Source organism: Aethalodelphis obliquidens, unplaced genomic scaffold (genome assembly GCF_003676395.1).
Source record: "Aethalodelphis obliquidens isolate GAN/ISIS:26980383/991018 unplaced genomic scaffold, ASM367639v1 scaffold58, whole genome shotgun sequence".
NCBI lineage: Eukaryota > Metazoa > Chordata > Mammalia > Artiodactyla > Delphinidae > Aethalodelphis > Aethalodelphis obliquidens.
This window is the reverse complement of record NW_020838002.1, coordinates 3,986,336-3,998,505: the sequence shown is the minus strand read 5'-3', so window position 1 is coordinate 3,998,505 and position 12,170 is coordinate 3,986,336. Positions and strand designations below refer to the sequence as shown.

Sequence of the window (12,170 nt, the reverse complement as noted above, 5' to 3'; positions counted from 1 at the left end):
TAAATCTTTAGCAGATTCATATATTCTCTCACAAGTTTCCTTATTTGATGCAAATAATAAGGTGTCAAGTACCTGGATGATTGCTGGGCAGGGATGGTGGTCTCTGGTTTGATGGTGTTGCTGGAATGGTCTTTAGAGTAACTGGCTGTAGTAATACTGAATTTGAATATTCCGGAAACTGAAGAGAGCAGGGTGCATGTTCAAATAAACATTCTACATTAAGCTTTACTTTATAATTTAGATTCCTAGGCTTCCAAGGGGCAGTATTCCAAGAACCATATATTCTGAACTGGATAAGAATTAGTAATTATTAACTATTATTTTAGTTTTTAAGATAATAACCCCTTACAGAATTTACTGCTTTTCTGTCTGGTTTCATGCCCATTGCACCTCATTTCCCATATAAAATGTAAACTTAAAAAAAATGTTGCTTTTTAAAAAAAGAAGCGGGAATGTATGGCTCAGACCAGAGTCTGTTGTTCCACACTGAATAAAACCTGGGCCTCAAAGGACAAAAAACAATATTAACCACAAAAAAGCATAAGGTGAAGATATTAAATCAAGACTTAAAGATTAAAGTTTTAATTAGAAATATCTCTTCTTGTTAATTTTCTTCATTCATTTCACAAATATGTCCTGGGCACCTACTGTATGCCAGGCTCTATAAATAAAGCAGTAAATAAAGCAGGCCAAATCCCTGCCCTCAAGAAGCAGACAATCAACAAACGTAAACAGGTGTCAGATAGCAAGTGCTCTCTGGAAAAAGCAGGGTAATGGGAGAAGAGAGGCTGGGGTGGGATATTTCTCTGACAGTCATAGTCAAGGGAATGCCTCACCACTGGGGACACTGAGCAGAGCCCTGATTCTGATGCGGGTCCTGTGATTAGCTAAGGTCATATGGTCATATGCTCTGAAGCAGGGGGGTGGCCAGTGCATTTGGAGAGGCAAGAGGTGCAGCTAGAGAGGTAGTGGGAGGGGTCAGAGCAGCATTTCAGGCTTTTACTGAGTAAAATGGAGTCAGGAAGAAAACCACAGGTGGTTTTAGAGCAAATGGGTAACATAATACAAACTTTACTTTTAAAAAAGATTGCCATGGGGACTTCCCTGGTGGTCCAGTGGTTAAGAATTGGTCTTGCAATCCAGGGGACACTGGTTTGAACCCTGGTCAGGGAACTAAGATCCCACATGCCGCAGGGCAACTAAGCCCGTGTGCCACAGCTGCTGAACCCATGTGCCACAACTAGAGAGCCCACACACTGCAACTAATGAGCCCACGTGCTCTGGAGCCCGTGTGCCACAACTAGAGAGAAGCCCACACACTGCAACAAAAGATCCCGTGTGCTGCAACTAAGACCCGACACAGCCAAAAAAAAAAAATGAAAAAATAAAAAAGATTGCTCTGGTTTCTGTTTTAAGAATAGATTGTGTGATGGGGGTGGGGGTGGAGAGGAAGGTGAAGGCTGAAGCAAGGCAACACTCAGGGAGGCCACTGCAATATCCATCTGATGGTAGCTTGAAATGGGATGTGGTAGTGGAGGTGGTGAGAAGTGGCTGGATAATGGATATATTTTGAAGGTAGAGGTAAAATGGTAGAGGTCAAGCATGATTTCTCAAGGTTTTTGACCTCAGCAACTGAAATAGTGGTCATTTACTGAGTGGGGGAGACAGCAGGAAGAGCAAATCGGGAGACAGGGCTGAAAGAAAACAAGAGGAGATGTGAAGTGGAAGGTGGAAATGTGAGTTCTGAGTGTAGGGAAGGCATAAGGTCTGGAGACGGCAACTTGTAAGTCGTCAGTCTGAATGGAATTTCAAGATATGAGACCAAAAGACCATGGAGGAATGAATGCCAGATTCCTGGGGTCTCCAATACTGAAAGGCCAGTAGAGGAGGAGGGACCAGCAAAGGGGATGGAGAAGAACTGAGGCAAGAGAAGAACCCAAAGTGAGTGGTGTCTGAAAGCCACACGTGCAGAAAATAGGATGTGACTGACTGTCAGTTGCTGTTGATCAGGTGAGATGAAGACTGAGAATTGCAGGACTACATTTAGTAAATCTGGAGGTCTCTGGTGACCTTGACAAGAGCTCTGCCAGTAAAGTGGCTGGAATGAGAACTTGTCTGAAGTCTGTCAGAGGATGGGAGGAAAGAAAGTGGAGACAGCAAATATAAACAGCTCTAAGGGAATTCTGATCCTTAACCATCTTTCTAACGGAAGTGAGACTACACTTGTCTATCTTAAATGATTAAAAAGACAGCAAGGAAAAGTCCTAACAAGGGCTGCATCAACACATTATAAAGAAACTTTGAGCAGAATATGAGAATTAGGACCAGGAGTTCCTTTTTAGCATGATAATTGCTCATCAGGTGCACTGCCAGGGAAGGTCTTCATTACTTACACTCTCATATGTAGGACTTGAGGCGAGGTTTTGGCTGGTCCTTTGGACAGACCTAGGATAGTGTGATAACACAGCATGATTACCCTACAGTGAGATCAAAGATGCCAAAAGATGACTTTCCTGGTCTAAAAACAAAACCCAAAATGCACCTTCAGACTACACAAACGTATTAATTTTATATATCAATAAAAATTACCATTGGTTTTAGTGCCCAGCAGATCATGATGCCCAAATACCAGACAGTAAAGATAAAACCCTGTCCCCAGGCAGTGGCAGCCTTGAGACCCTGGAGTGTGCACACTATACCAGTGACAGCAGAGCCTTCAGTCTTTGCATGAGCGTAGCTACCACCCCATCGTTTCCTAAAGGATGAGGGGCAATGCAGAGTAGAAGTTAGGAAGGGGGGACAGTTTGGAGTAAAGTTGGAATAAACACACTTCACCCTGTCTCTCCCACCAAATGCAGCTATAAAACATGGACAGGATGCGTGGAGCAAATATTTGAGAACTGAAAAGTAAACACTAGTTACAGGCTGATTGGGAAAGAAGACTAGAATTTGAGTATCAGTGAAATGTTGGTGAACTTGCCATGTTCTGCCCCTCTGGTAATTCCCTAACTGGAATGCAGTGCAGCCTAAAACCCAAGTGGGCAGTGAAGACAGAGCTCCAGGAGAAGCCTCTCATTCTCACTCAAGGAGCAGAAAAGGGAAATCCTAAAGCTCAGAGAGAGTGTGGAAATCCCCCATCCCTTTTCTCCTCTTTGTTCTTTCACACCCCAAACCCTAGGCAATCCCAAGGTGGCTGCAGTGACAGCAGAGGCAACAGGGACCTACAGGGGCTTAAAACTCTGAGTGCGGGGAACCTTCTTCTCTAAGAGGTAGAACTGTGATCCCAAGAGGATATGGCAAACCTCTGTTGTTTCTTTTATCCCTTCTGTCCTGCCATTTGTTGCCCAACACAAGCATAGTCAAGGAAATGCATGGCATAGTAAACCTTCAGCTTTTTGACTGGAGAGCCAAAAAAGGGTGTCCCAGGAAAGCAAAGAACCAGAGAAATCACAAAGAGGGAGGAATTCAGGAAAACAACCTTAAAGTTGTTTATGAAACAACTTTATGCATCTATGCATCCATGGCTGATCCCAATTAATGCCAAAGATGTTGAGAACTGAACACACAGCCTGCTATCCAGACCTTACATGAATACTGGGTGGCACACACGTGGGACAGGTCTCAATGGCACTGCCAAGGCTTTGAAAATTTAACTGACATCAGAACCGAAGCACACAGAAGGCAGGCTGAAACTGTGGCGTAAACCTCATGAGGTTGTTTGCCTACTAATCAAAACATCAACATTCTCAACAGGATTTAGATAAGATGAAGTGTCTCATATCATTAAAAATGTCCAAGATACAATCCAAAATTACTATGCATATGAAGAACTGAGAAAATTTAAACTTGCAATAGAAAAGACAATCAACAGTGGTTGACATCCAGAGTACACAGATGCTGAAATTATCTTACAATTTTAAAGCAGCTATTTATACAAATGCTTCAGCAAGGAACTGTGAACACTCTTGATAAAAAACAGGAAAATAGAGTCTCAGCAAAGAAACACAAGATTATAAAGAAGAGCCAAATGGGAATTTTAGAATTGAAAATTTCAGTAACTGAAATTTTTAAAAAGTTACAGAATGAGCTAAACAGCAAAGTGGGGATGACAGAGGAAATAGAGTGAGAAAAGCAATGAACAGAACCCTATGGATCTATGAAACAATGACAACAGATCTAACGTGTGCCATCAAAAGTCCCAGAAGGACAGCAGAAAGTGTGTAGTGCTGAAAAAAACATTTGAAGAAATAAAGGCTTAAAACTTCACAAATTTGGTCAAAGACAAACCCACAGATTCAAGAAGTTCAGTGTAATAGGTTGAGTCGTGGCTCCCAAAGAGTTATGTCCTTGTCCTAATTCCTGGAACCTATGAGTGTCACCTTATTTGGAAAAAGGGTTTTTGTAGATATAATTAAGGACACTGAGATGATGTTCGAGTGGGCACTAAATTCAATGACAAGTGACCTTAAAACAGAAAAACAGGAGTGGGGGGAAGGAGGGGCTGAGACACACAGGGGAGAAGGTAATGTGAAGGTGGAGAAAGAAAGTGAAGTGATGTGGCCACAAGCCAAAATAACAAAGGAGTGCCAACACTCACCAGAATCTTTAAGAGGCAAAGAATGGCTTCTCCTCTGAGAGCCCTGGAGGGAGACTGCCTTGCTTTCTCTCAGACTTCTAGCCTCCAGAACTCTATAAAGAGAAGTTCCTGTGGTTTTAAACCCACCAATTTGTGGTGTTTTTATGGTAGCCACAGGAAATGAATACACTCAGTAAAACCAAAAGACAGCCATGCTCAGACACATCATAATCAAACTGTTGAAAATTAGAAGAAAAGTTCTTAAAGCACAGACAGAAAAAAACAACACAGAATCAACAGGGGAAAATTTGAATGAATGTTAGCTTTCTCATTAGAAGCCATTTAGGCCAGAGGAGACTGGAGCAATGTTTAAAAACTGCTGGAAGAAAAGAACCATCTACCCAGAATCCAATGAGAATATCCTTCAGGAACAAAAATGAGAAAGACATACTCACATGAAATAATCTAAGAGACTTTCACTGCCAACAGACCTTCTCTAAAATAATGCTAAAAGAAATTCTTCAGAGAGAAGAGAAATTGTACCAGAATAGAAGGAAAGCAACAGAAATGGTAACTATTGGGTAAATATAATAGACTATTCTTCTCTTCCTGAGTCTTTAAAATTTATTTGAGGGTTGCAAGCAAAAACTATATTATGGAAAAATAATTGTATAATAATTATACATTGTCTAGTTGTGGTTTTTTAACATACATAATACATACAGTAACTATAATTTATATTATTAAAGGGGAGCGCTGTATGATAATAAGGTTTCTACATTTCACTTCAAATGGGAAAATACTGGTTTTAAGTACCCCCCAAAAACTGTAATTCCTAGAGCAACCATTCCTCCCCTCCCCATATATACACTACACAAAGATACAAAATCACGATAAAATGGAATATTGAAAACATTCAAATAACCTAAAGTATGAAGGAAAGAGGAAACAGAAAAAAAACCCACACACACCAAAGGGAACAAATAGCAAATTACACAGTGCTAGACCTAAATCCAAACATACTAAATGTAAATGGTCTAAACATACCAATTAAAGACATAAATTATTAAAATACATAAAAATGTACGACCCAACCATATGTTATCAATTAGAAACTCACTTCAAATAATTAAGTTAAAAGTAAAAAGGCAGGGCTTCCCTGGTGGTGCAGTGGATAAGACTCTGCCTGCCGATGCAGGGGGCACAGGTACCATCCCTGGTCCAGGAAGATCCCACATGCCACGGAGCAACTAAGCCCATGCACCACAACTACTAAGCCTGCACTCTAGAGCCCGTGAGCCACAACTACTGAAGCACATGTGCCTAGAGCCCGTGGTCCACAACGAAGAATAGCTCCCGCTCACCGCAACTAGAGAAAAGCCCACGTACAGCAACGAAGACCCAACGCAGCCAAAAAAAAAGTAAAAAGGCAGAAGATATACCATGTGAACACTAATCAAAAGAAAGCTACAGTGGCTATATTAATATCAAAGTAAACATGAGGGCAAAGACAATTACAACGTATAAAGAGGGGACATTACATAATGATAAAAGGGTCAATTCACCAAGAAGACAACAATCCTGAATGCAAATGCACTTAAAGACAGCTTCAAATACATGAAGCAAATAATTTTACATAAACTTTTCTAGAAATATCACATACTGTATGACTCTATTCAGATGCTATTGTCACAAACTATAATGATAGAGAACAGACTGGTGGCTGCTGGGGGTTGGGGATGGGGATGTGTGACTATAAAGGAATAATAGCATAAGGGAGCTTTTTGGGATAATGAACTATTCTACATTCGGACTGTGGGGGTGGTTACATGAATCTATGTATATATGTTAAAATACATAGAACTGTACACCAAACAAAAAAAGGGTCAGTTTTACCATACGGAATTTTTTTTTTTTTTTTTTTTTTTTGCGGTATGTGGGCCTCTCACTGTTGTGGCATCTCCCGTTGCAGAGCACAGGCTCCAGACTCATAGGCTCAGCGGCCATGGCTCCCGGGCCTAGCCGCTCCACGGCATGTGGGATCTTCCTGGACTGGGGCACGAACCCGTGTCCCCTGCATTGGCAGGCGGACTCTCAACCACTGCGCCACCAGGGAAGCTCTCGGAAATTTTTAAAATAAAATTAAAGTGCAGAAAGAAAATAAAGAGAGCAGGTATGGAAATCAGATCCACGTGAATTTGAATCCTCTTTTTGCACTAGTTAGCAGCCTTGGTTTCTTCACTTGTACAGTGAATATTGGGGATACCTATCTCATAGGCCTGTAGGGAGCACTAGTAAGTAATTAGTAAGCATTTCTTATTCTTCTTAGCCTATGGCCTGATACTAACTGGGCTATAAATATGACCTGTGGCTTTATCCCATCATCATCGCTTTTCAGGGATCCTTTCTGTTATGAATAATTCCATCACTCATTTGTTCTGTGATGATAAATTAAACTGCAAACACAGAGAGGTGGAAAAATCTCAAGACTGTAAGATATTCTGATGGCTGATTTTGCCACTCATATGTAATCTTTGGTATATGATTTAACCCAGATGCATGCCTTAGGTAACTTTAGCGCTTCCATTTCCATCACTAAAAAACTGACTAGTGATACTTCCACTCATGTATCAATATAAGCTTCTTCTGAAAATCAGAAAAAAATAGATACAAAAGACATAGTCTAGAAAACAAAATATAGATGTCACACATCTTTTATTCCAGTAAATTCTAAGAACTATTATAATTATTTTGATATCTGGAACTTGGGCAGACAATTATAACAGGGTTTCTAACGATCAGCCGATCACTGCCTTATGGTTCCCCAGAGACATTTTTTAAAACTAAAGATTCTTGCTACTGAATCAGAGTTTCTGGTGGCCAGCAATTTTACTGTTCAATAATCACTCAAGTGATTTTTATGCACCTTAGAGTATGAGATCCACAAAACTAAGCAGCTGTTAGCTAGGATTTGATCTTTGTGTGAGTTGTATAGACAGACATTTTTTGTAATGGGATTTCATCTTTATGGTCAATCTTTCCCAACAAGATTTGCAGAATAAAGGAAAACAGAATCAGCTACTTCAGACCACGTTGTTTACTAAGCAACTTCACTGGAGTTCTGCCTACAACATTTCAACATTTACTTGCATCACAGCAGTCAAGACCAGAGGGAGTCAAGCTAAGGTAATGACCCAACCTGGTGGTTCAAGAGATAGCCATGTCCCAGCACATGAATCTTTCCTTTCTCTCTTCTTCCCTTACACATTTTTTTGTTTTTTTTTGCTTTTTTCCCCAGTTTGATTCTCCTTTCTCTTCTCCTCAGTCTGCCCCTCTCCTTTTTAATATAGAAAAGTAACTAAAAAATATCTAAGTCCATTGACATAAAAACACAGCCAAGACATGCTGTTGAGTGAAAAACAAAAGCAAGGTTCAAAACAGTATGCATAGTATGCTGCCCTTTATTTAATAAAGGAGAAAAAATAATTCATATTCTTATTTACCTAAAGACACTTTGGAAGGATAAATAAGAAACTAACAAAGGGGTTCCCCGGGTGGGAGCAGGTATGACCCAAGGGAGGGCAAGAGGCAGGATGGGGGTGGGATGAGATCAAGTATTGTCCTTGTACATCTTTTTATATTGCTTTGATATCTGCATCATGGAAATGTATTGCCTATTACCTAAAATACATATATTTAAAAGGAAAAAAAAGAATATAATAGGCTTTGATGGAAGGCAAATCTAACTTCTGTTTATTTTTTTGCTGTTTATCTGCTCCATCCTGCCCCTTCTTGACCTTAGGTAACCATGCTTTTTTTAGGTTCTTCTGCATCTTTCTTATGTTTCTCTATGCAAAGAGTGGCAAATATTAGCATATATTATTTCTCACTTTCTTATACAAATTTGAGATAGTATACACACACTACTTTGCACCTTTTCTCATTTAATAATAAATATATTGGTGATTGTCCCTCACATAGAGGGCCTACTTTTTTCTCCAGAAGTGTAATAATATATTGTGTAGATGTTTATTTAACCATTCCCCAAACTGAAGGGTACTTGAGTTGTTTCTAATTATTAGCTACTGCACAAATGCTGTCAAGAATAATCTTGTAAAGACCTTATTTTGCATAAATAAGCATAAATTCCTAGACTGCAAGTTCAAACGTAAATGCATTTATAATTTTAATAGATATTGCCACTTGCCCCTCATAAAAACTGCACAGTTTTGTGATAGTATCTGTCTCTCCACAGTTAACAAAGCATGTTAACAAACATGTAGACTACTGCCAACCTGTGAGGTTAAAAAAAGTCTTATTACAGTTTAATTTATATTTCTGTAACTGTACGTAAGGCTGAGCATCACTGAGCAAAAATATGTTTCTAAATCATCTGTATTTCTTTTTTGGTGAACTATCAGTTCACCAGACCTGCTACTTAATCGCTACATGAACTTCTATTCCCTAGGTCTCAGCCTTTTTTCCTATAAAATGGGAATAATGATAATAGCACTGATCCAAGAACTTTTGCAAAGATTAAATGCAATAAATAAAAACAGGTCAGCAAAGTGCCTGCCACATAGCAAGTGCTCTGCAATCTGTGTGGTCGTTTCTGTTCCCCCACTTTGTCTTTGTATTTTTCCTACCTCCTGTTACCACTAAAAAAATAAGAGAAACAGAGAATTTATGGAAGGCTTGCTATGTACTGAGTGCTATACTAGGAGGTACATACAGTATTGCACAGAATCTTTTTAAGAATCCTAGAGAGTATTCTTAGAAGAGAAATGAAGGCTCACACTGGTTAAGTTTCTCATCCAAGGTCACACAGCTAATAGGAAGCAGTACTGAAATTCTAAATCAGTTATGTATGATTCCTAAGTCTCTACCTTTTCTATTATGTCATGTTTTCTTAAATACGAGGAATCAGAATGAGATGGAATTAGTTCTGGAGTATTACTGACATACTTACAGGGGTGTTTCTGTGTTTTCTGAGGCTAGCAAATCCACCTGTGGATGAAGACTGGGTTTCAAGTCGTTTGTTACAACAGGACTTGTAGAGCTGAAATCTAGAACACAAAATGTACTTATTGCTTGGCTCTAAAACATTTTGTCCATCAGTTCTGTTGAATTTTCTGCTGTTTTTTTTTTTTAAAAAAAAACCCACCAAATTAAGGAGATTGAGATAGTTCTGTCACCGTAAAATCGTGGGATTTCCTCAAACAGAAATTCAAAAACATCATTTATGGCAACTGGAAAGAGAAATTCCCTGCCATAAAAACAGGATGTTGTAAAGGTAGCAAACGTTATTGTGTTGGGTTTTCTAAAATCCCAAGCTGACTCACAATGGAAGGCATTTTATGTCTTATCCTGTCAAGCACAAAAGTAAAAAGCTATGGCATATATAGAGCTCTACCCTCACCTCTCCAAACTCTCAAGTTCCCATAATCATGAGACACCCCAAAGAGAATAATTATTTCCACCCCCACTCTGAAAATGCCTGATAAAAACTCAAGAAAACTCTTCAATATAATGGACTCCAAACATCCCACTGGTCTAAGCAAGCAGCCAACATTTTAGAAATGGGGTAAGTAATAAGAAAACCACAAATTGAGTGATACTGACTATTCTGATTCTAAAAAATCCTGCTAACATAAAAGGAAAACAAACTGATTTTAATTTGGCAGAAAATTCTGGATTTCAGCATTTTTCATCATCTTTACTTTGTAATTTACCAAAACTCTTTGGGAAGGGTAATAGGAGACAACAAATAAGACAGATAAGGTAGGTAACCCTAAGCCTACAGTGCAACATCATTCATTTACCTTCACAGAAAACCATTAAAGCAACAATTGCTCTCACTTTATAAAGTAGGAAAGTCTCTAAGGTGGGTGGCTAAGAGGTGCCAGAACTGGGATTTCAACTTGGACTTTGACTCAAAAGCTTGTGATTTGCCCTCCACATTTCGCCATCATGAGGCCTCATAATTCCTGATTTTGTCTATATGCATCAAATATTCCCCTTCCTGATGCTATAGTATGGCAGAGAAAACCAAAGATAATAGTGAGTGGGTTCAGAGTAGGTTTAAGTATTGGCCATGGAGCTGAACAAGCTCTATAAGCAGGCCAGGCGAATTTGTCAAAATACTAAGCCAGTGGGATGAGTTTCAAGGACCTCCTCCGCCAGACACATCCCATTCCTGTACTGGGTGTGACCTACCATTTGTCAAGAAGTACTTAAATCTCCTGATATAGTTCTCTGATATTCAAACTGACTTCAGTTCTTCTCAGGTTCCATTTAATCAAGAAACCAAGAGAACTGTTTCACATCAAGCTCTTCCACTGGTCTGAAAAGGCCCATGTGCTTATTTACTTAAGTCTGAAAGCTGAGCATTCAGGGTGCTGAGTTCTCCCAAAGTGGCCCTATGCATCAGAGGGCTGCGACTCAGGTCAAGGAGATCAGAGGATGGGGCAGAAGGCTCACTGGTAGTCTGAAAACAAAGCAAACAAAAACACAATTTAGAAAAAACTATGTCAGGCAGTTTGTCACAGCTTTCTCCCCAGACTTTCCTTTGGAGAAAGGAAGATCCTATTTGGAAGTATCCTGAGAGAGAACTCTCCATTCAATAGACAATGCTAGTGCTAATCACATCTCACCACTGACATGGGTCCCTGCTTAATTAGAGAATCTTCTTATGACCTCTTATCAATAACTCAATGAGTTATTAAGGCAGATACTCTACACTACTAAAACCACTCCAAATCATTAATGCATGTCTTCTCTTTTTTAAGACTTGTTTTATATAAGCTTTGCTCCTTGCTGTAGAATTCATAAAATTTTCAATTGTTTATTTTATAACAGTTCTATTTACTTACATTGGCATCTTCCCTCTGGTTCTTATTTTGCTCCAAAATCCTTTGTTGGTTTCGAATGAACCTGTTTGAATTAACAAAATGCAAGTATTTAAAAGAAAAGATATGAAAATGCTATAATATTTAACAGAATTATTAATGTGCAAATATTTAGGGATAATCAGCCTCATCCCCAATTCCCAATAAAGTACTTTAATAACTTTTTCCCAGTTTATAAAAGTAATAATGCCTTTAAAGAAAACTATGAGAAAATGGACAAATATTACAAATATGAATAATTCCATAATCAAGATATGGTTCCTATTAATATTATGATGTACTTCCTTCTAGTATTTTTTTCTGTAAGTTAATCTATTTTAAACTTAGTTGAAATTATACTTTACATAATTCTGTATTCTAATTCCATTATGTTCAGATCATTTTTCTAGTTATTCAGAAATACAACTTATAGTGGTTGCATACTTAACCTAATGAATCACATATATAAATATTCTCCTTATTCTCAAATATTTGAGTTGTTTCTAATTTTGCCAAAATTATCAAAAATGATTTTCCATAAAATTCACATACAATTAACATATTTTCACTGTTTAATCTTCATTTTTATAAGACACTTGTCACCTAACAATATTACCTTTTACAACTTTGTTTTAATTTTACATTGTTCGTACACTGTGGATAAAGGAGGAGCAGTTAAATAAATAAATAAGAGAATAGGTTTCAAA

At 38.6% G+C, this 12,170-nt stretch overlaps 1 protein-coding gene across 2 annotated transcripts in view; it reads right to left on the bottom strand.

The window, feature by feature from the left end:
- TOM1L1 (target of myb1 like 1 membrane trafficking protein) overlaps positions 1-12,170 on the bottom strand; it is a 52,576-nt gene that overhangs the window by 5,003 nt on the left and 35,403 nt on the right. Inside the window, exons 9-13 of one of the 2 annotated variants that reach the window (XM_027087104.1) lie at positions 11,449-11,509; positions 10,946-11,063; positions 9,546-9,642; positions 2,394-2,445; positions 73-178 (exon numbers count right to left, since the gene is read on the bottom strand). In XM_027087104.1, the coding sequence (XP_026942905.1) occupies positions 73-178; positions 2,394-2,445; positions 9,546-9,642; positions 10,946-11,063; positions 11,449-11,509 (434 nt within the window). The remainder of the gene's footprint in view (positions 1-72; positions 179-2,393; positions 2,446-9,545; positions 9,643-10,945; positions 11,064-11,448; positions 11,510-12,170) is intronic. The other variant, XR_003428752.1, reaches the window with a different exon arrangement.